This window comes from Trichechus manatus, unplaced genomic scaffold (genome assembly GCF_000243295.1).
Source record: "Trichechus manatus latirostris isolate Lorelei unplaced genomic scaffold, TriManLat1.0 scaffold00026, whole genome shotgun sequence".
NCBI lineage: Eukaryota > Metazoa > Chordata > Mammalia > Sirenia > Trichechidae > Trichechus > Trichechus manatus.
The window spans coordinates 5,616,818-5,643,364 of NW_004443962.1; the positions used below are offsets into that span (position 1 = coordinate 5,616,818).

The 26,547-nt window shown below is 37.6% G+C and overlaps 1 protein-coding gene across 2 annotated transcripts in view; it reads left to right on the forward strand.

Annotated features, from left to right (window-relative positions):
• Positions 1–26,179, forward strand: part of RNF168 (ring finger protein 168) — a 37,719-nt gene extending 11,540 nt beyond the window's left edge. For both annotated transcript variants that reach the window (XM_004373708.2, XM_023728756.1), the window contains 5 exons: positions 5,426–5,502; positions 8,006–8,185; positions 10,791–10,912; positions 20,173–20,254; positions 23,144–26,179. In XM_004373708.2, the coding sequence (XP_004373765.1) occupies positions 5,426–5,502; positions 8,006–8,185; positions 10,791–10,912; positions 20,173–20,254; positions 23,144–24,097 (1,415 nt within the window). In that variant the 3' untranslated portion in view covers positions 24,098–26,179. The remainder of the gene's footprint in view (positions 1–5,425; positions 5,503–8,005; positions 8,186–10,790; positions 10,913–20,172; positions 20,255–23,143) is intronic.
• The last annotated feature ends 368 nt before the right edge of the window (positions 26,180–26,547 follow it).

The window sequence follows — 26,547 nt, forward strand, 5'->3', positions numbered from 1 at the left end:
TTTAATTTGGGGCTTCTTCCCTTTCCATATAAAGTTAATGATTAGTTTTTCCATCTCCTTGAAGAATGCTGTTGGTATCTGGATCGGGATTGCATTGTATTTGTAAATTGCTTTGAGTAGAATTCTATGACTACATTTTTTAGTTCCCCTTTTTTGTTTTAATGTTGTCATCTTTTACATATTGACATCTCTGTTTCCCAAATTTCAGCCTTTTAGCTTTGATTTATTGTTGTGACTTCCCTATCTGGGTTAATATGTGGTTGCTCTGTCCTGTGTTCTAGTCTTGGGTTGTTATCTGATGTTATTGATTTTCTAACCAGAGGACTCCGTTTAGTATTTCTTGTAATTTTGGTTTGGTTTTTATAAATTCCCTAAGCTTCTGTTTATCTGGAAATGCCTTAATTTTGCCATCATATTTGAGAGAGAGTTTTGCTGGCTATATAATTCTTGGCTGGCAATGTTTTTTTCCAAGGCTTTATATATGTCATCTCATTGCTTTCTTGCCTGCATGGTTTCTTCTGAGTAGTCCGAGCTTAGCTGTATTGACTCTCCTTTGTAGATGAGTTTTCATTAATCCCTAGCTGCTCTTCAAATTCTTTCTTTATCTTTGGTTTTGGCAGGTTTTATTATAGTATGTTTCGGTGACTTTCTTTCGGGATCTACCTTATGTGGGATTCAGTGAGCATCTTGGATAGATATCTTCTCGTCTTTCATGATATCAGGGAACTTTTCTGCCAACAAATCTTCAACAATTCTCTGTGTATTTTTTGTTATTCCTCCCCTGTTCTGGTACTCCAATCACTTGTAGGCTATTCCTCTTGATAGAGTCCCACATTATTATTAGGGTTTCTTCATTTTTTTAAATCCTTTTATCTGACTTTTCCTCAAATAAGTTGGTGTCAAGGGCTTCATCTTCAGTCTTACTAATTCTGACTTCCATTGCCTCAATTCTGCTCCTATGACTTTTTATTGAATTGTCCAATTCTGAAATTTTATTGTTAATCTTCTGGATTTCTGTTTTCTGTCTCTCTATGGATTCTTACAGCCTGTTAAATTTGTCCTTGTGCTTTTCTATAATCTTCTTAAGTTCCTCTGTTGCTTTGTCTGTGTGTTCCTTGGCTTGTTCTGCATTTTTAATGATCACCTTCCTGATCTCTTGAAGAGTTCTGTATATTAATCTTTTGTATTCTACCTCTGGTAATTCCAAGAAGTTCTCTTCCTCCGGAAGATTTCTTGATTCTTTGTTTTGGGAGCTTGCTGAAGCCATCATGGTGTGCCTCTTTATGTGATTTTATATTGACTGTTGTCTCCAAGCCATCAATAAGTTATTATATTTATTTATTTTATGTTTGCTTACTGTGTCCTACCTTGTTGTTTTGATATGCCCGCATAAGCTGGTCATGTGAGCTGGTTTGATTATTGGCGTCTTTGAAGCTCTAACGTTCTGTCACCAGGTGGTTAGATGTGTTACTAGGTATGTGAGCTCAGGTGTCCAGATAGTCGGTCACCAACTGTGTGGTGCAGGCTCTCATCTACAGTCCTAGATGGGCAGGGGTGATTGGAGTAGGCATAGGAATCTGGCTGCAGTAGGGGATCACACGCCGAGCATGGCAGGGAGCTGATGGCTGCCCCTGAGTGTCTAGGAGGAAAGTGTGTCCCTGATCCCTAGGGTGCATAGGTGTGTGGGTTTTGCAGCTGGACTGTGGGCACCCAGTGCTGTTGGCTGTAAGGACTGGGAAGCACCACTGTTGCAGGTGGCTAAGTGGCATGGGTGGAGCCACCAGTCCTCAGGCCCCTGATGTGGGTAGGTGAGGACCCTGCTTAATGAGCAGAGCAGTATCAAATGTCACAAACTTGCCACTCCACCAGATAGCTGATACGGTGAATTAGGCTTCAGGTATATATCCTGTTGTACTGTGCTAATGAGGGCCTACACTGTTGAAATGGACCCACACAGGTCTATGCAGGGGTGAAAGGCATTCAGAGTCTGTGGACCTCTTACGCCTATGCCTGGTCAAAGGAGTTGTGCCTGCCCTGAGTTCCCAGCTTAGGGGAGCTTTCAGATTATTTTTTCCTGTTTGTTAATTTGTTCCCTCTCCAAGGCCGGGAGAATGGCTCAGGGTGCATAGTGGGTCCTACTTCGGCCCAGGGGATGCAGCAATCGTTGAAGCCAGCCTGTTGCAGAGCAGGGAGAGAGCAGGTAAATGGGAGAGAGGTTTTCCCAAATGGGGTATTTTTTGATCCACATGGTAGATTAAACCCATGTACTTACCTTTTACTGATTGTGTGCCCCCCTTTTACTGAGCAGACTCTCTGCCACTCGGTCTTCCCTGACATGGAAAATGCGTCCCAAATGCCAGTTCCTGCCTCACTGCGCACGCCAGCTGATGCTGTCTGCAGGGTGCTGGAACAGGTCCGGCAACTCCTCACTGCTTCTGAACCATCTGAACCCTTGCCACTCAGTCCATTTCCTCAGGCCTCCTAGACTGTCTTATATAATCGATTCACTTTTTTTTTGGGTCTTTGTTGTAAGAGGTACCACCAGAAGCATTTGACCACTCTGCCATCTTGGCCCCGCCTTCCTCCCCCTCATTTTTGAATGACAAATTTGCTGGGTAAAGAATTCTTAGTTGGGAAAAAAAAAAAAGGTCCTCCAAGGTCAAGAAGGGAGAGTGTTGACATGTCGTGGGGTTGTTAACCAATGTCATAAAACAATATGTGTACTGACTGTTTAATGAGAAACTGTTCTGTAAACCTTCACCCAAAGTATAATAAAAATATCAAACCAAAAATTAAAAAAAGAGGAAGAATTCTTGGTTGGCAATTGTTTTCATTCAGTATTTTATGTATGTCTCTCCATTGTTTTCTGGCCCCTGGAGTTTCTGGGGAGAAATCAACACTGATTACTATGAAGGACCCTTGGTATATATTATGTCATGTTTTTCCTCTCGCTGCTTTCAGAATTTTCTCCTTGTCTTTAATTTTCAAGAATTTTATTAGGATATGGCATGGTGTTGATTTTTTGAGTGAGTATTTATTCTAATTGGGGTTCGTGTAGCTTCCTGTATTTGTAGGCTTGGTTTTTTGCTCATGTCTGGGAAATTTCCTCTGATTATCTCCTGGAGAATTGTTTCTTTGCCTTTATTGTTGTCATGGTGCTCCAGGATCCCAATAATTCTAATGTTAGATTTCTTAATTGAATCCCATATTTCCATTTAGGTTTATTCGCTTTTGTTTGTTCTTTTCTTATTTCTCTTGAGAGTTGATAAGTTCAGTTATTTTTTCTTCTAGTTCATTTATTCTGTCTTTTGTCTGTTTAACTCTGTTGTTGCGTATTTCTCTTGCTTTTTCTAACTCAGTTGCTTTATTCTTTAGTTCCAGTAGTTCTCTTTTTTTTTCCTATTTCCCTGTTGAGTCTCTCATTTTGTTCCTTCATTTGTTTCCTTATCTCCACTAGTTTGTTTTCTGTGTGCTTTTTGCTTTCGTTAAACATATTTAGCACTGTAGTCTGAAAATTTTCAATTCGTTCTGTTAGTCTGGCCTCCATAGGGGAAATTTCCTCTTCATGTTTTGCTTTTGATTGGTCCTTTTTATGTTACGATTTTGTGTGTTTTACTGTTTTTTGTTGAACATAGGCCATTTTGTTTTTATTATTATTATTACTATTTTAAGTTTTGTATCCTGGTTTTTGTGGGAAATTTTTCTGATTGGACACCTTGCTGGCACCGTGGCCAAGCACCTGGCTGCCATCTAAGAGGCTGGGGCCCATACCCACCAGCTACCCCACGGGACAAAGATGTGGCCACCTGCTTCTGCAAAGACATACAGCCCTGGAAACCCCACAGGAGCTCCACTCCACCCCACAAAATCGACCTAGTGGCAGTGGGCCTGGTATTTTCTGAGAACCACTGGAGGTCACTCTTATCCTTAGGTTTTTTTCAGTACTGATTCTGGAATTCTGGATGCTTGATCTCTGAAATTCAGTACGCATGCACAGGTAGGGGTTAGTTTAGCTGGTTGCAGATGCTGACATAAGCACTGGGGTCAACTTTCCTGTGGTGAAGTTGGGAGGGCTCTCTGTGTCTTTCCTTCATGGGTGCCCCTGCACAGGCTCTCCCATGATGTCCTGCTGTGAGCAGGGAGCCGTTTCCACCTATGTTGCCCATCAGTCTGAAGGATACCCCTCGCCCTGCTGCCTTTGCAGTTCCTCCCGGTCCTAGTGCCCGTCTGTCTCAGGCTTCAGGGAGATTCAACAGCACACTCTTGCAGTGCCATGGTCTCCCTTTATCCCCTCCCAATTATGTGGCCCGTGAATTCCCATGGTCAATCTGTGCCACCTTAAAAAATTGGGCTACAGCTTTTTCAGATCATCTTCCTTTCTGCATTCCCTGTTTGGGATGTTTCCAGGCCTATCCCAAAATGGCTGTGAGGAGCAAGTGTTCCAGATGTTAATGGGTAGGTTCTTGCAGCTTCTGTGCTGTCCCCATTCCTCCTCTCCCCTGCTTCTGGACTCACCCTGACTCTCTAACACCTCAGCTGCCATTCAGAGTTCTGAGATCTCAGTCTGTGCTTGTTTTTATTTATTATTCTGTGGTTTAGTTCCTGGGGGCATAAAGGGGAACATACACCAACTTCACCAACTTGCTCTGCCCTCTTTTCCCCCTTCTTTGTATAGCTTAGTCTTTCTCTTTAATCCTGTACATTTATTTCCAATGTCTGGTGATCCTTGGTTTTGCTTCCATATTTAAAAATGAGATCCTAGAGAAAAGCTTTGTGTACATGGATGGGAATTGGTGACTAGAAGACACTGTTTGAGGGCAAGCAGATGGAAAGCTGGCCATTATGCTTTGCCACCCCTAACTGCCGGATTGTGGAGGACTTTGCTTTGGGCCACCATCTTTTACATTAGCTGCTCTGGCTCTCTCCACACCATTCAGTTTCTTTAAAGAATAACCCGTGAATATGTATTGTGCATATAATACGCACACATATCCTGGAGAAATACCTACTAGTCAAGTATTCTGATTAAATGGTCTGTAAACTTTGAATTCCCCTGTTTTCAGTCCAACATATGTTTGCTCTGAACTCTATGGTGCCTTACGTTTTTGGGCTTGAGCCAGTTCTCCATGTTTAGGGGGCAGATTGCCTCCCACCTCAGCTGTAGGCTTCCTGTCCAATAGTTACATTTTCCTTCACTCACCTCTCTTCTGTCAGCTTTCTGTTTTCTAGAAATTTGTTAAAATCTCGTTTACTGATCGGCTCCTCTTCTAATCTCTTTGCTGTTGGATATTTCTGTAGCTCTTAAGAATTGTACATTTTATTTTAATTTTGCATGTTTATGTTAATATGGTTTTTATGAAAAACCAAAGCTAGCCATAGATTTCTGTGTTCTTACAGTATTATTTTCTTTTTTTATCTAAAACAGTTGATGACTATCAGCCAGTTCGTCTATTAAGTATACCTGGGGAACTGAGAAGAGAATATGAAGAGGAGATAAGGAAGGTAAGTGCTAAATGTTCTTTGTTAGAAAATTCTCTATTATATTTTCAGCTTCATATTTTACATACAGTTATGTGCTTATATAAGTAGTATATATTGAAATTTAAATAATTTTAACGTACTTTAGAAAGGCTCTAATTTTCACACGTGTTCCAAATAGTTAGAAACTAGCTTTAGCTTACTTACAGATAATTGGTGCTTTTCTTATATGGTAAGTACAAGGGAAAATTTTCAGTTTCCCTGAAGCTTTGAGCTTAAAGAATGGAAAAAGGGTGGTAGAGTGTTGGTTTAGATGAGGAGACTGTGAAGGGCTAATTGTGAACTGCTTGGAGCCCTGGTGGCATGGTGGTTAAGCATTTGGCTGCTAACCAAAAGGTCGGCAGTTCGAGTCCACCAGCTGCTCCTTCGAAACCCACCCTATGGGGCAGTTCTGCTCTGTCCTATCGGGTCACTGTGAATTGGAATCAACTCAACAGCAACAGGTTTGGGGTTTTTTTTTTTGAGTGAAGTACTTAAATAGGAAAAGAAGGGAGGAGTGTTTTCAGTGAAGCATTTGAACTGGAGAGCCCTAGTACTTCCCACACCCTCCTGCTCTGTGTAGAGCAGCACCATCCAGTAGAAGTATAATGTGAGCCCATGTGTAATTTAAAATTTTCTAGTAGCCACATTAAAAAAAAAGTCAAATTTTAATATTATATTTTATTTAATCTAGTATATCCAAAATACCATTTTGTCATATAATCAATATAAAATTATTAATTATGTTTATAATTAATTGTGTAATTAGAATTACATTATATTGTTATATACATATAAAGTTATATATATAATTAATGAGAGAGTTTACATTATTTTTTTCTTACTAGTTTTCAAAATCTTTTGTGTATTTTGCACTGACAACATATCTCAATTCAGATTAGCCACATGTATCTAGTGGCTGCTAGTCTAGACCTCATAAGTAATAAATCATTATTACAACTAACGTAATTGTCAGCATATTGTCTAAGCATAGTGCTAAATAAGGGTTTTAAAGCAGTTTTTAATGCTCACAACAAGATAGTGAGAACAGGCTCTATCAGGATACTTTTGACTACAAATTAAAAAAAACCCATCTCAAACTACCTTAAATAATAAGAAATTGTAATTAACTGGAATTCCAAAGGTGTGGGCTTCAGGGTTGGTTTCATCCAGAGCGCTAGCTCCATTTCCTTGCTGACTGACTTCCTCAGATGCATAAAAAAACAACAGGAAGGAGAAGACAAGACATCTCTTCCTATGCTTTCCTTTATGAGCAAGCAAACTTAGAATTCCTCTCGTGAACTTTTCCCCATGTCTGATTTACTCTGACTGGATCAAGGGCTTATTCTTTTTTTTTTTATTGTACTTTAGATGAAGGTTTACAGAACAAATAGTTTCTCATTAAACAGTTAGTACACATACTGTTTTATGACAATGGTTAACAACCCCATGATATGTCAACACTGTCCCTTCTGAACCTTCGGTTTTCTATTACCAGCTTCCTGTCCCCTCCTGCCTTCTAGTCCTTGTCCCTGGACTATTGTTCCCCATTAGTCTCATTTTTTTTCATGGGGCTGTCTAATTTTTGCCTGAAGGGTGAACCTCGGGAGTGACTTCATTACTGAGCTAAAAGGGTGTCTAGGGGCCATACTCTCGGGGTTACTTCAGTCTCTGTCAGGCCAGTAAGCCTGGTCTTTTTTGTGAGTTAGAATTTTGTTCTACATTTTTCTCCAGCTCTGTCCGGGACCCTCTGTTGTGATTTCTGTCAGAGCAGTCGGTGGTAGCCAGGCACCATCTAGTTGTACTGTCAAGGGCTTATTCTTAAACCAAATTCTTAGTATTGCTAAAGTAGTTCTAGTATTATTTCTTTCAGGCATTATAATTTGAATGTCTACAAGCCTCACCTTAGGTTCTAGAATCTGGATGGAGTCCCAGTTCTGCCACTTACTGACCTTAGAAAGTTATTTGCTTTTCTATACCTCACTTCCCTTATCTGTTAATCAGAGATAATAATCATAATGGCCAATGGGGTTGTTTCTTCAACATCTGTCCCACTCCTGCCCTCACTATTTGGGGGTTGGCTCCAACTCCAGGGATAACCCTGATTGGTCTAAGCCAGTTTTACTAGGATTAGGCCCAGGAATGTGGGCCAAACTCAGTCAGCATGGCACTCTGTTAACTAGGAAAGTACTACCAAGAAACACTTCCACAAATGTGTGATAGTATAGTAGAAATTATGATAAGGACTGAGGAGAGAAGGGATGGGAATATGATCAAAGTTACATAAGACTGATTGGGAAGGCCTCTTGAAGGAGCCTTCTTGAACCATTCTGCAGGAATTTACTTCCAGATGTGTACTTCACTTGAGATGTTTCATTTTCTGCCAATTTGTTCTTTTTTTATTTTTCTTTAACTATACTTACTATGAAATATTTCAAGTATACTAAAAAATTCAGAGAAGGACTGAACTTTATTAATCATCTTTAAGGTGGAGGCAGAGCGACGGGCCAGTGAGGAAGAAGAAAACAAAGCCAGTGAAGAATATATACAGAGATTATTGGCAGAAGAGGAAGAAGAGGAGAAAAGACAAGCAGAAAAAAGGCAAAGAGAAATGGAAGAACAACTGAAAAGTGATGAAGAATTGGCAAGAAAACTAAGCATTAATATTGTAAGTTTTAGAGGTTTTCAAAAAACTAAAGAAATAGTGATCACCATAAGTAGAGGCTATTTCTGACATGTTCTACTTCAAGTTACTTAAAACAGTATAAAATGTTTTTGCATATTGTTACATATTTGCTCTAACTCAGGTTACTTAAAAAAAAAAAAAGGAACAGTTTTTTAACATGTTGAGTAAATTAAAATTATACAGGAAAGCTATTCAGTGAAAGCCTTTCTCTCCCCTCCACCTTCTCCACTGCTGTTCTGTTATGTAAGTCTTTCCCCCAAAAGTAACCACTATTAACAGTTTCTTGTAACTTTTTTTCTTATTCACTTAAAAAGTATTGTACCAATCAAACTGTTTTGCTCCCTGCATTTTTTCACTTGATATAGCTTTGAGATGTTTTCACATTACTACATACAGTCTATCTAATTATTTTTAAGGGTGGTATAATATTCCATTGTATTGATATAAATCACTTTTTGACAAGTGAAGCACTTTAAATTCTTAGCTAGTATACCAACCACCAACCCATTGCTGTCGAGTCGAATTCCCGCTTATAGTGATCCTATAGGACAGGGTAGAACTGCCCTATAAGGTTTCCAAGGCTGTGAATCTTTACAAAAGCAGGCTGCCACAACTTACTCCCACACAGTGGCTGGTAGGTTCAAACTTCCGATCTTTTGGTTAGCAGCTGAGTGCTTAACCACTGTGCCACCAGGGCTCCTAACTAGTATACTAAACCTAGATCTTCTTTCCTTGCTATAGTTAAATTACTGCCTGGGAGAAAATGAATCAAAGGATGATAAAACACGTATTTTAAAACCAAAAGATAAAATGGAACTTAGTGGTTTGAAAGTGCCTGGCAGAATCACCTGAGGTTCTTTTAAAATACAAATTCTCATACCTACTCTAAATCTACTAAGTCAGAATCTTTGGGGGTGTTGTGGATTGCATTGTATCTCCCAAAAATGTGTGTCAACTTGGCTAGGCCGTGATTCCCAGTATTGTGTGATTGTCCACCATTTTGTGATCTGATATGATTATCCTGTGTGTGTATCCTGTCCTAACCTATGATGTTAATGAAGCAGGATTAGAGGCAGTTATGTTAATGAGGCAGGACTCAAGCTACAGGACTGGGTTGTATCTTGAGTCAATTTCTTTTGAGATATAGAAGAGAGAATTGAGCAGAGGAGAGGGACCTCATACCACTGAGAGAGAAGCGCTGAGAGCAGAGCACATCCTTTGGACCCAAGGTCCCTGCACTGAGAAGCTCCTAGACCAGGGGAAGATTGATGACAAGGACCTTTCCTCAGAACCAACACAGAGAGAAAGCCTCCCCCTGGAGCTCACACCCTCAATTAGACTTGTAGCCTACTAGACTGTGAGAGAATAAACTTCTGTTTGTTAATGCTATCCACTTGTGGTATTCTTTTATATCAGAACTAGATAACTAAGACAGGGTGAGACTCAGGGAATACCACCCCCAGGGGTATCAACGTCTTATGTCATTCCCATTTGAGAGCCTGCAAACTATTCTTCTGTTTTCAGACAACAAATATCTTAAAATATACTTACAAAATGAAGTATACTCAGAATTTGAATTTTTTTCTTTTTTTAGAGGCCTACCATTCATAATAATACACCCAAGTTTTGAGTTATATGCCCTTTTTTATATAGCCTTTTTTTTTCTTTTTTAAATTTGAGTAGAATAGCTTTGGAAAGTACACATTTAGGAAATTAAATAAATGACATTTACCAAGGAAAGAAAAATACGTAAAAGAAGAGAATTTGGGGTCATCTTTACCTATCTTGGGGAGCCTTGGTTGCACAGTGGTTAAAGCGCCCGACTGCCAACCAAAAGGTTGGCAGTTCGATGTGCCAGTCTGCCTCCATAAAGATTACAACCTTGGAAACCCAATGGGGCAGTTCTCCTCTGTTTTATAGGATTACTATGAGTTGAAATCGACTCGGTGGCAATGGGTTTGGGTGTTTTTTTTTTTTGGTTACCTGTCTATTCTATATTTTTAATCCTTCTTATTTTTACGTGAGATTATAAGAGTAGATTTCATCATATTTTAGAATAATTTTTGGTTAGCTTGTGAAAGTCTGGTGGCCCAAGGCCAAATGTCTGCCAACACTAATTATATGGACCTTTCCAATAGTATAGTAAGAAACTTATGAAGTGGTACAGCAAATAAATACTTGTGACATTTACAGGTATGCCCTTAAAGCCCAAAACTTTTTTACATAAAACTAACTTCTTCTCCTGGCATATTCACAGCTCTTTAAATTTTCCTCTATAGATTAAGATAGTTATATGAAATTATTTTATTAGAAAAGTTAACATAAATTACCAGCTAATAAGATTAGTATCATGTGCACTCTTTCGTGCTTAGTAACATACTGAAAAATGGAACCAATTTAGACCAACTTGAATGAACTTAATTTTGTTTATGCTAATTGTTGTAAAATCAGTATTTTTCAGCGGGTATATAGAATTTAAATGTGAGCATAATCCTTGAAAAATTCTGTCATGGATTTTGAATTAAGAGCTTATTTTATCATAAAGTTCTCTTTAGTAATATTTCTTATGCTTTTTCTGTTGTTGAAGAACAATTTCTGTGAGAGAAGTATTTCGGCTTCTCCCTTGAATTCCAAAAAATGTGATTCGATCACAGTCAAGTCACAAAAGAAAAGTAAGAACCATCAAAGAAACGCTGGAGATATTCAGAAGTAAGTGAACATGACTATTTATCAATTGTTTATTGACCACCTACTATACGACAGTGTTATTTGTTCATATAGACCACTGATGATTAAAGTTTGGTTCATGAACTCTGCATGAAACTCTCCAGTTTGTCTGAAATTGATGTAAAGTGAAAAGAAATGAGCTATTCCCATAGCTTATATTCCTGGCTAGCGCAAAGAGAGATGTGATGGCAGGCTGTTCACCTAGCCACTTGTTTTGGCAGATTGGTACTTTTTATCTTGATAGCTCAGTGTGGGATTTCCATCTTCTTCCATTTTGTTCAGAATGAACCAGTGGGATTTCTCTTTCTCTTAGTTTAGACTCAGGTGAGAAAAGCTGTTTCCAGATAGGGTCATCCTCCTTGAAGGAGTTTACAGTTTAGCATCTGAGTCTAGATTGTTCTCCTGCCCACTTTTTCCCAGTTGATGCATCATGTTTCCTCTCTGTCCTACAAAACACGAGTCAGGTAGTCAGCACTGAAGGGATTTCGTTTCTCCACAACCCCCTTTCAGCAGCAAGTAATAGGAAGAGTTTATGGCTTTATGAAGACATGAGTTTTCCTAGAGTTGGAACCTGAGATACTACTCTACCATGTAGACTTCAAAAACATATACCCTTCCGGTTCAGCTGAGTAAATATATGTAGGTAACTTGCCTCCTTCCAAAATTCATTTAAAGGACAATGAAAGATTGGGGAGTGGAGTGGAGTTAAATCAGACAATTGCTATAAAAAAAAATTGATTGTGACAATGTCAATATTATTAATACTGATGTTATACAAAGTAGAAAGGACAAAAATTATTAAAAGGGGCAAACGAGTGTTTCGTATTGCTGTATTATTATTCTGCCTAAATGATATAATCATCATGAACCTTTATGTATCTAAATATATATTTTGAAGTGTATAAAGATAAAAAATCATTAGAGATCCAAAAGTAATCTGACAAATTAATGAATTTAAAAGCAGAAATTAAGAAACTGGCATATTAAAGTTAAAACAAAAGTTAAAAACAGAAAATAATCATATAAAAATAAAAAGACAGACTTGATTTAAAAAAAGAGACAGGCTATTAGCAAGCCTAACCAAGAAGAAAAAAACATGTAACAGCAGGAGGAACCAAACCAAAAAAACCAAACCTTTTGCCATCGAGTCAATTGCAACTTGTAGTGACCCTACAGGACAGAGTAGAACTGCCCTGTAGGGTTTCCAGGGAGTGCCTGGTGGATTCAAACTGCCAACCTTTTACTTAGCAGCCATAGCTCTTAACCACTACACCACCAGGGTTTCCAGCAGTAGGAAAGAACTGTTAAGATCATAATGAATACTACATAACAAAAAAACTAGACAAATGTTTTCCAACAAGTGCTATTGGCATTTTGGGCAGTATAATTCTTGTTAGGTAGGACTGTGCTTTGTATTTCACAGCATTATTTAGCTTCTCTGTCTCTGGCCCAGTCAATACCAGTAGATTTTCCCCATCCCTCTGAGACAACTAAATGCCCCACAGGTTTCTAAATGCTTCTGGAAGCTTGGTCCCACCCTAGTTTAGATTCACTGATCTACGCTTTAAAAGAGTTTTTTTCTAGAAAAATACCAAAATCAGCTTAGAATGGAAAATTTGAACAGGTAAGAACCATTGAAGAAAATTAGATAATTTTAAAAATTCACACATACCCATACACAAAGTTATATTGGTTATATATATAACTAATTCTAGAAAGATACACCAGAAACTAGAAGCAGTGGTTTACCTCTAGGGAAGGTAATAGGGACACTGTGGGCAGGAGAGAGACTTACTTTACACTGTAAAATCTTTGATATTATTTGTCTTTCTTGCTGTATATATATTTATTTTATCAAAAAGAACAGTCATGAAAAAATAAATCAAGCCCTGCAAAATTGATTTTACAGATGATTTCTGGCAAATCTTGAAGAAATCTAATTCTCACTATTTAATTCAGAGCAGAGAAAACTATAGAAAGCTTTCTAAATAATTTTACAAGGGCAGCACAGGTAAAAGACTTAAAGACTAGAGAAATGCCAAATTTAAAGACGAAAGTTAAATGCCCACAGAAGCTAAGCAGATCATATAAGTGAGTGAAGCTGGCCAGATGTTAAGCACATACATATCCATTGTGAGTAGTTGGGATTATGGGGTTCTGAAGTATTTATACCTGTTGACAGATGGGAGTATAGAGCCATTGTTGGAATCTGGTGATACTATGGAGTTACAGCTTCCAGTTTCTGAAAAGAAGCTAGTAATGCAGATATTTATGTGGTAAATATAAACAAACACTGAATTTATAAAGTAATACAAATGTCCTCTTAGTTTACAGATAGAACTAAAATTTGTGATAATCCTAGAATCCAAGTTGGGGTAAGGTATTTGGAGTCCTGGTTTTGACTGGAAGGAGGAGGGTAAAGATACCTGTTAGTTAACTTTAGACTTTGATACAATAAGTGCATTGTAGCATTTCTGGAGCTTATAAAGGTATATGCAGTTATCAAAACTCATCAGATGCTACACTTGAGTTGTGCATTTTACTGTATATAAATTTATATACTATTATATATATATAAATATATATGAAAATTACAAACAAATAATGAATTGTTAATGGTATCTATATTGAAATGTTTAGGGATGAAGTGTACTGATGTCTGCAACTTATTTTGAAATGCATCAAAAAATAGATGGCTAGATATGTGATAAAAAAAATACAGGACAATATTAACAATTATAGAGCACATATGTGGGTGTTCACTTGCAACTTCCTCTATTTTTGAAATTTTTTATGATAAAATTTGGGGAAAAGGCACAAAAATGCGTGGTAGAAATAAATCCAAGGGTATCAGTCATTATAATAAAAAATAAATAGATTCAATGTTCCATATAAGACAAAGATTATCAGACTAGTTTTTTTTTTTTCAAATTCCAGTTATGTACTACTTGTAAGATACCAGTCCAGTTCCCATCAAGTCTACTCTGACTCGTGTGTCAGAGTAGAACTGTGCTTCATAGGGTTTTCAGTGGCTGATTTTTCAGAAGTAGATCACTAGGCTTTCTTCTGAGGCACCTCTGGTGGCCTCAAACCTCCAACCTTTTGGTTAGCCGCTGAGTACGTTAAGCATTTGCACCACCCAGGGTAAGATAACCTGTTGTTGTCGAGTTGATTCCGACTCATAGCCACCCTGTAGGACAGAGTAGAACTGCCATAGGCTTTCCAAGGTTGTAAATCTTTGCGGAAGCAAATTGCCACATCTTTCTCCCATGGAGTGGCTGGTAGGTTTGAACTGCTGACCTTTAAGTTAGCAATGGAGCACTTAAACAGTGTGCCACCAGGGCTCCTTCAGGGTAAGATACCTATTCTTAAAAAATCAAATGTAGAAAGATTAAAAGGGTGGAAAAAATAAATACCAAGTAGATACTAACCAAAGGAAGGCTGTGATTCTATTTTAATATGAGACAAAAAAGCAACAAGCTTTTAGAGATCAGTAGGGTCAATACATAATGATTAAAAGTTCAACTTGCCCAGAAGACATGACAATTTAAACTTGTATATACCCAAGAATAATACAGCTTCACTTCATCATAACCCATTGCCATCTAGTCGATTCCAACTCATAGCAACCCTACAGAAAAGAGTAGAACTGCCCCATAGAGTTTTCAAGGAGCAGCTGGTGGATTTGAACTGCTGACCTTTCGTTTAGCAGCTGTAGCTCTTAACCACTGCACCACCAGAGCTCCAGACTGTCAAGTAAAAATTCACATAATTACAAAGAGAAGCAGACAAATCCACATTGATAGTGAAAGATAGTAATGTACCCCCTCCCAGTAATTGATAGGTTAAGTAAAAAGAAACATCTATAAGGATAAAATAGATTTGAACAGCTTAGTTAATAAACTTGAACAAATGGACAATATTCCCAACCCTTGCATTGTACACATTCAAGAATACATTGAACATTTATAAAAATTAACCACATTCTGGGCCATAAAGAAGGTTTTAAAATTTTTTCAAAAGATTGGTATCATAAAGAATGCTTTCTCTTTGCCATAATGCATTTAGGTTATAAATAACAAGTGATGTCAGCAAAAATGGTAGAGCAGGGAGCTCTAAGGGCCTGTGCTTCCACAGAAACACTGAATACATGAGTAAAAATTGTCAGAATCAATTTTGTCAGAAATCTAGAAAATAGTCAAAGGTTTACAGCAACCAAATGAGGCTGAACCAAGAAAAAGTGGACCTAAATATAATGTTTAGGGGGCAGTGGTAGTTTAGTACTGGAATTCTCGCCTTCCACATGGGAAACCTGGGCTCAGTTCCCAGCCAGTGCATGTCAAGCACAGCCATCACCCATCACCCATCTTCAGTAGAGGCTTACATGTTGCCATGGTGCGTGCAGCTTTCAGCAGAGCTTCCAGACTAACACAGACTAAGTAAAAAAGCCTGACAATCTCCTGAAAATCAGCCAGTGAAAACCCTATGGATTACAACAGTCCAATCTCATGTGTAGAGTCACCATGAGTCAGGGACCAACTTGATGGCAGCTTACAACAACAACAAACATGATGTTTAAGGAAATCTGTCAAACGACTAGCCTACAGTAAGCTAAAGGAACAGACACTTCAGAGACCACACATTCACAGTCTTCAAAAAGTAGTTTAGAAAAGTAAACAAGCAACTACAACCCCAGCAAACAACAGCAAACCCTGAGGAGAGGCAAGAATCTGTTGCCAGAGAACCACATTATAATTTTCAACAAAACATTATGAGACATGCAAAGAAACAAAGTATTACCCATTCACAGGAAGAATAGAAATTAACAGGAACTGTCCCCAAGGAAGCACAGACATTGGACTTACTAGAAAAAGATTTTAAATCAACTATCTTAAACATGTTCAAAGAGCAAAAGGAAATCAGGAGAATGATAACTCAACAAATGTTGTTGTTAGGTGCCGTCGGGTCGGTTCCGACTCATAGTGACCCTGTGTACCACAGAACGAAACTGTCTGGTCCTGTGCCATGCTCACAATTGTTATGCTTGAGACCATGTTGCAGCCACTGTGTCAACAAATACAGAATATTAATAAAGAAAACGGTTATAAAAAGGAACAAAGTAGAAATATGAAGCTGAAAACTACAATAATTGAAATGAAAAATTTGCTAGAAGGTTTCAGCAGCAGATGTCAGCATGCACAAGAAAGAATCAGCAAAGTCAAAGATAGGTCATTTGAAAGAAAATATCCAGTATGAGAAGCAGAAAGACAAAAGGATGGAGAAAAATGAACAGAGACTAAGAGACCGCTGGGACATCATCAAGAATACCAACATAGGCATAATGGAAACCCCAGAAGGAGAAGAAAGAAAGCAGAGGCAGAAGAAATATTTGAAGAAATAATGGCAAAAAACTTCCCAAATTTGATAAAAAGATATGAATCTACACATCCAATAAGCTCAACAAACTCCAAGTACGATAAAAACAAGAGATTCACACCAAGACACATAAGCTGTTGGATGCCAAAGACACAGAAAATCTTGAAAGCAGTAAGAGAGAGGCAACTCATCATATACAAGGAATCATCAATGAGAATAACAGCCAGTTTTTCATCAGAAATCATGGAGGCCAGAAGGCAGTGGGATGACATATTTAAAGTGCTGAAAGAAAAATACCCTCGCTAAGAATTCTATATTCAGGAGAACTACCCTTCAAAAATGAGGACAAAATTAAGACATTCCCAGATAAACAAAAGATGAGGGAGTTCATTGCTAATAGACCATCCCTTCAAGAAATGCTAAAGGGAGTCCTTCAGGCTGAAATGAAAAGATACTAAACAGTAACTTGAGGCTATAGGAAGAAATAAAGAACACTGGTAAAGGTAACTACACAGGTAAACGTAAAAGCCTACATTATTGCATTTTTGGTTTGTAACTTCTCTTTTTTCCTATATGATTTAAAAGACAGATGCATAAAACAATAATTATGTTAATGACCACACAGTGTATAAAGATGTAACTTATATTACTAACAACTTAAAGAAGGAGGGACAGACTGTATAGCAGCAGAGTTTTTGTATACTATCGAAGCTGTTAGTATTGATTCAAACTAGATTGTTATGAGTTTAAGGCATTAATTGTAATCCCCAGGGTAGCCACTAAGAAAATAACAAAAAATATACAGAAAAGAAAATAAGAAGGGAATCAAAATGGTACATTACAAAATAGCAAACACAAAAGAAGGCAGTAATAGAGGAAACAAGGAACAAAAAATATATGTGATATAGAAAGCAAATAGCAAAATGGAAGAAGTCCTTCCCTATCAATAATTACCTTAAGTGTAAGTGGATTAAACCCTCAGTTAAAAGGCAGATACTCACAGAATGAATTTTATTTTAAAAATAAGCTAATTATATGCTGTCTACAATAGGCTCCTTTTAGATCAGATTCAAAGACACAAGTAGGTTGAAAGAGAAAAGATAGAAAAAGATGTCCCATGCAGATAGTAACTAAAAGAGATTTGTGATAGCTGTACTAATATCAGGGTTTAAGTAAAAAATTATTAAAAGAGACAAAGAAGGACATTATATATTGAAGAAAGAGTCAACTCATCAAAGAGATATAAACATGTTTGAAACTAACAGCAGAGCCACAGAATATATTAAGCAAAAATTGACAGACTTGAAGGGAGAAATAGTCTACAATAATAGTTTGAGACTTAAATACCTCCTTTTCAATAATAGATAGAACAACCAGACAGAAGATCAATAAGGAAATTGAGGACTTGAACAGCAGTATTAACCAACTAGACCTAACAGGCGTATACAGAACACTCCACCCAACAACAGCAGAACATGCATTCTCTGTTATAGACCATATGTGAGGCCAAAAACAAATCTCAGTAAATTTAAAAAGATTGAACCCATACAAAGTATCTTCTCTGACCACAGTAAAATAAAACTATAAATCAATAACAGATGGAAAATTCACAAATATGTGGAAATTAAACAATACACTATTAAATAACCAGTGAGTCAAAGAAGAAATCACAAGGAAGTGTAGAAAATACTTTGAGATGAATGAAAATGGTAACACAAAATACCAAAACTTATGGTATGCAGCAAAAGCATTGCTCAGAGGGAAGTTTATAGCTGTAAATGCCACCATTAAAAAAGAAGAAAGATCTCAAATCAGTTACCTAACTTTACACCGTAAGAAGCTAGAAAAAACAGAGTAAATGAAATCCAAGACTTGCAGAAGGAAGGAAATTATAAAGATAATAGTGAAGATAAATGAAATAGAAAAACAGTACGGAAAATCAACAAAACCAAAAGTTGGTTCTTTGAAAAGGTCAACAAAATTAACAAACCTTTAGCTAGTCCAAGAAAAAACGGAGAAAAGACTCAAATTACTAAAATCAGAAATACAAGTTGGGGCATTACTACCAACCTCACAGAAATGAAAAGGATTATAAGAGACTGCTATGAACAGTTGTGCACTGACAAACAACCTAGATGAAATGGACATATTTCTAGAAACACACACTCCCAAAACAGACCCAAGAAGAAATAGAAAGTTTGAGTACAACTGTAACAAGTAAAGAAGTTAAATCAGTGATCAGAAACCCCCCAACAAAGAAAAGTTTAGGGCCTGATGACTTCACTAGTAAATTCTATGAATACTTAAAGAAGAATTAACACCAATCCTTTTTAAACTCTTCCAAAAAATAGGAGGGAACACTTCCTAACTTACTCTATAAGGCCAGTATTAACGCTGCGACCATAGCCAGACAAAAACCTTACAAGAAAAGAAAACTATTCCTCTGATATTTTTTAAGCCCCTACAGAGCCAAAGGAGCCCTGGTGGCTCAGTTGGTAAGAGCTCAAAAGGTGAACAGTTCGAATCCACCAGCTGCTCCTTGGAAACCCTGTGGAGCAGTTCTGCTATGTCCTGTAAGGTCACTGCTATCAGTCGGAATTGACTCGACGGCAGCAGGTGCAGAGCCAAAATCCTTAACAAAATATTTGCAGAACAAATCCAGGATCATATTAAAAGGATTATATACCATCACCAACTGGGATTTATCCCAGCAATGCAAGGGTGTTTCAACATACAAAAATCAATGTAACACATCACATTAATGACCATAAATGTATGAGAAGGTGGTTCTTGTTTCCAAAAGTTTGCAGAGTAAGTATTTGGACTGATGTAGCTAAATATGTGATTTAGGTACTCTGATTTCAGTCTGTAAGGGACATTCATTCGTTCTTTACAAGAGATCCTTCTCTAGATTTTGTTTTATTGTTGCATATTGTATTCATTGGTGCTTTTGACACAGTGTAACATGTTTTTACATATTATTTGCAATCAGACATTTTTCAGTTTCTTTAATTATAAAAGTAATAGCTAGCCATTCTTTGAAAATTACCCAGTTACCACTACTTAAAGACAACCAACATTTTGGGATGTTTCTGCCATTTTTAAGCAGTTTTGTATGTACGTGTGTTTGGATTTTTTCCAGTTTTTATAATCTGTGTACCATCTCATAATCTACCTTTTCATTCTCACTTCTTTTATGGCATTTTTCATTATATTATAGACTTGAAAGTTTCAGTGGCAAATAGCTATTAAAGATGTTTAGAAATTTAGAGATATGTTGTTTATGCTGATAGATTGCTATATCTGTATGTCTCTAAGCAGATAGTTGATGTAAAATATGTATATAATAAATCTCCATATTAATATTGTAAAGAATCTAATCATAGACTCTTTCCCAACTGTAGTGATAAAAAAATGTTAATAGCCAAAGTTTTTGGCATAAAAAAGAAGCTAACATATGCATCCACTCTCCTGACTTAAAATATTTCCATTACTTTTAGGAAAACTATACAGTCTTGCATTGTATTGATGCCGCCTTTTGTTTTTTGTTTTTAAGAATTACGAAATGATTAAATTTTATTACTATCTAATAAACTGTATTTAAATAATAAAAGAGAAATGATTGTATTTTATTTTTATTTCCCTTTTTACTGCTTTTCATTAGAATATTAAGTTTTGTTGTTGGGTTAGACCAGAATACCTGAAACAAGGAGATGAAATAGATTTTTAAATACATTCTTTCTGATAAATCAGCCAGGTCACAAACCAGCCAACCTCAAGCAAAAATAATTCGTCTGGCTTTATCATATTATGTACATACTACTTGTCTTTCAAAGCATTCAAACTTTGATCAACTTTTTTCTAAGGTATTTGTCACCTAAGTCTCAATTTGGTTCAGCATCACAATCTGAAGTTGTTCAAGAAGACAGGAAAAGCTCCATGTCTAAGGTATGTTGATGCTAAAGATGTTCTCAGTTTGGCAAGTTTACTAATACTGTAGAATATTTTAATGCCTTTAGTTTCCTTCCCACTCACCGCCTTTTTTAAAAATTGTGGTGAAAATAAAAATAAACCATTCGCAATTCAACATTTTTTTTTTAGATGTACAATTCAGTGACATTGAGTAGTCCTTCCTTTTTTTTTTAAGTCACGATGGTAAATGGAGCACCCTTTCTTAATCATTTTAGATACTATTTTTTCTCTGAAGGGCCAGATAGTAATATTTCAGGCTTTGTTGTCCATACAGTCTCTGTCACAGCTATTCAGCTCTGCCATTGTAGCACGTAAGCATCTATGGACAATACATAAACAAATGAGCATGTCTGTGTTCCAATAAAACTTTATTTACAAAAACAGGCAGCAGGCGGGATTTGGAACACGGGCCATAGCTTGCTGATCCCTGTCTGCCCTAGATAATCAGACTCACAAAGCTGAATAGATTACACCTGGCACCAGCTTCCTCTGAGAGACATAGAAGGGAAACACAGCATGCCAGTAGTGCAGCATCAGGCATGTCTGTGCAGGAGAGTCCTCACAGCAGAGCTCCCAAGTGACAGCCTGGGAGAGAGACTGCCCAGAGGAATGTGGGAGCCATCCCGGCACAGGAGCCCCGTGCCCCCAAAGAGTCAGTTATCTCTTATAATAACCCATGGGTGTAGCTTTCAGGTCTTCCGATAAGGAACACACCCGGTCAAAAGAGTTACATCTCACTGACAGAATCTCAAAGCTGTGCCCTCCAGCCAGGTGTTCATAGATCATTCATAGTTCTCCTAGTACGGGTGCAGTTCACCAATCAGGTGTCATTTTTACCATAAGTTGTGTGGCCAGTAACACAGGTGATACTCAACCTTTATCGGGTCCCCAGGAAAATAAAACTAGGAAAAGTGAACCAATACCAAGGTCAGTTTCCTACGCAGAAAGGTAAGTTTTGTTAACTCTTTACTCACAGCTTCCTAACCTTTTTTCCACTTGGCTAGGTGGTTTTATAGTGCCTAAAATGTACAGGACATTTATAATCTGCCAGGTATTATATGTATTGTCTTATTTAATCTTCATCACAACCACCAACTCTGTAAGGTAGGTATCTTTCTTGTCCCCATTTTAAGAGTTGGGAAAACTGAGGTACAAAGAGTTTAAGAGACTTGGCCAAAGACCCTCAAATAGAGGTATAGACAAAGGATTTAAATCCAGATAATCTGGCTCATACTGGAACTAAGAATTGGCGGAAGGGGTATTGTAGGGCTGGGATATTTTTGCAACCCAGGTGTTCATATTCACAGCAAAACTAGGAAGCAACTCAGAATTTGGCCAGTCCAAACCACATTCGTTCATAAGAAATGCAATCAGGAATGAGAAATGCAAAGCAGAGCAGGTGAAAGAACAGATGTAGGGTCTCCAACAGGGATTAGTCTGGTGGCGAAGTTGTTAAGAGCTCAGGCTGTGAACCACAAGGTTGGCAATTCGAATCCACCAGCTGCTCCTGAGAAGCTCTATAGGGCAGTTCTGCTCTGTCCTATAGGGTCGCTATGAGTCGGAATCGACTGGACGGCACACAAAGCAACAACGGGGGTCTTCAACAAGGATTCATCTTTGTTCTGAGGCATATTCACATCTAAGCCTTTTTTCTTAAGGTTTTACCATGGTTAAAACTAATCTTAGGACTTGGCCTACCTAAGTACTATAAGTGGGAAGAAGAATTATACTGGCTAAAGCAAGGGTTCTTAACCTGAGGTCTGTGGTTAGAATCCAGGGTGTACGTATGAACTTGGATGGGAGAAAATGTACATCTTTACTTTCACTAACCTCTAACTAATTTTAACATTTCCTTCAATTATGAATGTAAACAACAAACCACAGCACTGTTCACAGTACCTGTAACTTTGTCATCAGTAGAAATATCATTTATATTCATCCCAACTTTGAAATAAGTTATTAGACTTGTCACTAGATCTTATTATTTAATGTACTAATAAACAAACAAACCCACTGCCATCGAGTCGATTGCGACTCATAGCGACCCTATAGGACAGAGTAGAACTGCCCCACAGGGTTTCCAAGGAGCTGCTGGTGGATTTGAACTGCTGACTTTTGGTTCGCAGCTGAATGCTTAACCACTGTGCCACCAGGGCTCTAACGTATTAATAGATATACGTTATTTCATCACAAATTTGTTTTTTTTTTTTTTTTTAACATTTTGATAATTGTGTTGCAGTGTCCCTTTGTAAGCCTATGTTTTTTGTTTTTTGGTTTTTTTTGGTATTCAAAAATATTCTCAGAAGGAGTCTGTAAGCTTCACCAAAATGCCAAAGGGGTCCATGGCACAGAAAGGGATACCCCTGGGGTAGCCCAACCCCATTGCCATTGAGTCGATTCTGACTCATAGTGGCCCTATAGCACAGAGCAGAACTGCACCATAGGGTTTCCTAAGGCTGTAATCTTTACAGGGGCAGACTGCCACATCTTTCTTCCGCGGAGCAGCTAGTAGGTTCGTACTGCCGACCTTTCAGTTAGCAGCCAAGCACTTAGCCACTGCAACAGCCTGGGCTAGAGGAAGTTTATAACGCAAAAGAAAGGTCAGGTTTTGATGCCACCTATTGGCCATATGTAGAGTCTAGTTTGTGGGTTGAAATCTGTAGGTTTTCACAAGAGTAAAAATGAAGTCATGCCTTAATCTAAATTGCCATATAGAATGCCAGTACTATTAAAGAATTAATATACTTTATTGCTAAAACATAATGTATAGTTATGACTCAGCTGTGGTAATAATGTAATTAGGCTTATATACTGTAGCTCGATGTTTTTCCCTGGTTCACTCAGTCTTTTTAAAATTTTCTACAGGAAATTGACAGTAGAGATTTGACAAGCCCTACATGGCAAGACACAGAAATTGAAGAAGATATGCCAACACTTTCTCCGCAAATATGCCTTGAAATTGAAGAACAGGGTGCCTGGTCTTCAGCAGAGTCACCTATGCCTCAGTTAAGTGCCTGTGGTTCAGAATGGTGCCTTGAAGGAGAAGTCAAAACAAGACCAGACAATCATGATAAAGAGTTATGTGTCGCAGATCATGAGCAACCTACAACCAGAATTCCTTACTCTAGAGAAGCTGCAGTTAAGCCTGGTGGCAAAACAGAGAGTGAGCTCAGTATATCTGATATAACAGAGATAATTGGAAACAACATGGTGGAAACAAAAGATGAAGAGACTAGCCTATGGATCAGTAGTAATGATATTTCCAAAAGAAAAGATCAGGAATCTGAAGCAGTCAAGGATCCATGCTTTTCTGCAAAAAGAAGGAAAATATTCCCCAAAGCTTCCTCAGACCAAGAGGAAACAGAAATCAACTTTACCCAGAAACTGATAGAGTTGGAACATCTCCTTTTTGAGAGACATAAACAAGAAGAGCAGGACAGGTTATTAGCATTACAGCTTCAGAAAGAGGTGGATAAAGAACAAATGAAGCTAAACCGTCAGAAAGGATCCCCAGATGAATATCATTTGCGAGGTACATCCTTTTCTCCAGACAAATTACTAAAGGGGCAGAAGAAGAATTCCAAAGGTAGGAACTTCAAGAGACAAACTGATACGGAACGTTCAAAATCTCGGAGAGGCTCAGATGAAAACTGGCAACCTTCTTTTAAGATCCAGTTGAAACGTTCAGTTACTGTTAATAGAAGAAGGATGCCAAATTCTGCTAGAGATCCTTGTAATGCATCTAAAAGTGCCCATTCCCTACAGCCTAGTAATTCACAGAAAAGTATTTTTCACATGTTTCAGAGATATAGAAAGTAATACATGGGTAAAGGGTGTGTTTTGTGATCTAGTAAAGCTGGATTGTGAAGCTCCCTTTTTGATTATAGAATCTCTTTGTGGATAAGTTTTCTCTGTGGGTGTGTACCCATTGTCCTTAGTTAAAGGATTCTGCGATTACAAGGGAAGAATATACTAATGTGCTTCTGCAAAGCTCAGTGATTGGCAAGGGTCCCAGTCCTTTCCATTATTAATAACTGTGATGTACTAAGGTTGACAATCCTTGTAGGTATAAAAATGCCTTTGCCAACTCCGAGAAATCTTCAAGTGCCGTTCTCTTTCCAAAAAAAATGCATGTTGATGGCTTTTGCTTACCTTTTTGTCATGACTAGTAATCAAATACTAAGTAGTTAAGGAACTCAAGCAGGGTTTAAAAACTAAGTTTTCTTGCTACTTCCCCATATATCTACAGAAGAACTTGAACTGTATCTTCCATCACACTGAAGTAATCTAACTTCCATCTCCCACTTAAATTTTAAGCATTATAGCATTTTCTTTGATTTAGAATGTATTAGGATCAATGTCAAACCAGAAAATCAGAAGCTTCTGGAAATTGGAAATTAGCTGACAGAAAGGAAACTAGGCCCTTGATGCAAAGGAGTTGTGGGGTGAGGCTGGGTGGGGTAGGTTGACAGTTTGGGAGCATTGGATCTGAATGGGTAATCAGAGACTTGGTCCAGGATGGAGTAGCGGGTGTAATTTGGCAGAGCATTCTCCCTTGTCCTTTGTTTGCTGAACGACACAGAAAGGACTTGAGTTTTTACAGCTTTTCACACAATAGTGTCTGGTGTGAACATCAAAATTAGTTACTACTCAATTACTTGAGTTTTTGAAAATTCACATTTCTATTAATTTTCTGTTCCAGGAAAGATGGGATTTTACTGAGAGTTGTATCACAATACAGTGTTGGGAATCCTATGACATAACCGTGTGTTTATTTCCTTATATTATCATTTGTATTGATACTGACTTTTATTTGTGTTTATGGATAAAATCGGAAGGTATAATACTTGGGTTTTGCCCTATCTTATCCCTAAAAGTTAAATCAGAAGGCAGTGATTTTATTTTGAGAAATCTAAAACACAGACTGTTAATGCTTTTGTTTCTTTATTATGAACAGCTTTTGCAAACAAATAGCAGTCTTAACAGCATTTCTGCTGATGTCTACTTAGCCGTCCATTTAATAGAAAAATAAAATATCCTAGAACTAATTCTAGCTTGAATTTGTCAATATTTTTTTTATACATTGTTAAGCATTTTTCCTTCGTATTTTGTAATTGAAATTCTCTTACTCTTTGCGTACTTGATAGAATTTGCTTCAATATTGAGTGGGTAATTATGGGTAGAATTCTAATGCTAATCTAAAATTTAGTTTGCTCTGTCTCAAAAAAATATAAAAAAGTGATTGCCCTCTAAATAAAGATTGTAGTGGAATAAAGTTTAGTCAGAAACTTAAGAACCAAATTTGTCTAAAATAAACTAAAATCTTTTTATTCTCATCAAGCCAGTACTTTTCTAAGAGCAACTTCACTTTATGTTTTAGGGTAGACATTGTTGGTACTCCTCAAATTAAAAATTATCTAATTAAATCTTCCTGGAATAGTCTGTGACCAAGAAGGGGGAAGAACAGCCTAAGGTGTGATATATTTAGAACTTACGTGTTTAACCACTTACTTGTCTGTGAAGAAGTCTTCGAGTACATAAAAATTAAGAACTCTGCATTAAAGAAACTACAAAACGGAAAGTTAGAAGACTTGGCAAACTGAGGAAGGCATAGTTGCAATTCATCACAAACTGCTAATTTCCTTAATTAAAGTAGAGTAAGGAATATCACTTCTGATGTCAGATGGATCCTGGCTGAAAGCAGAGAATACCAGGAAGATGCTTCCCTGTGTTTTATTGACTACGCAAAGGCACTCGTCTGTGTGGATCATTACAAAATATGGATAACATTGCAAAAAGTTGGAATGCCAGAACACATAACTGTGCTCTTGCAGAACCTGTACATAGACCAAGAGGCAGTTGTTCGAACAGAACAAGGGGATACTGCGTGCTTTAAACTCAGGAAAGGTGTGCCTCAGGGTTGTATCCTTTCACCATACTTATTCAATCTGTATGCTGAGTAAATAATCCAAGAAGCTGGACTATATGAAGAAGAATGCAGCATCAGGATTGGAGGAAGATTTATAACAACCTGCAATATGCAGATGACACAACCGTGCTTGCTGAAAGTGAAGAGGACTTGAAGCACTTCAGTATGGATTACACCTCAACATAAAAGAAAACAAATTCTCACAACTGGACCAATAAACAACATCATGATAAATGGAGAAAATATTGAAGTTGTAAAGGATTTCACTTTACTTGGATCCATAATCAATGCCCGTGAAAGCAGCAGTCAAGAAATCAAAAGACGCATTGCATTGGGCAAA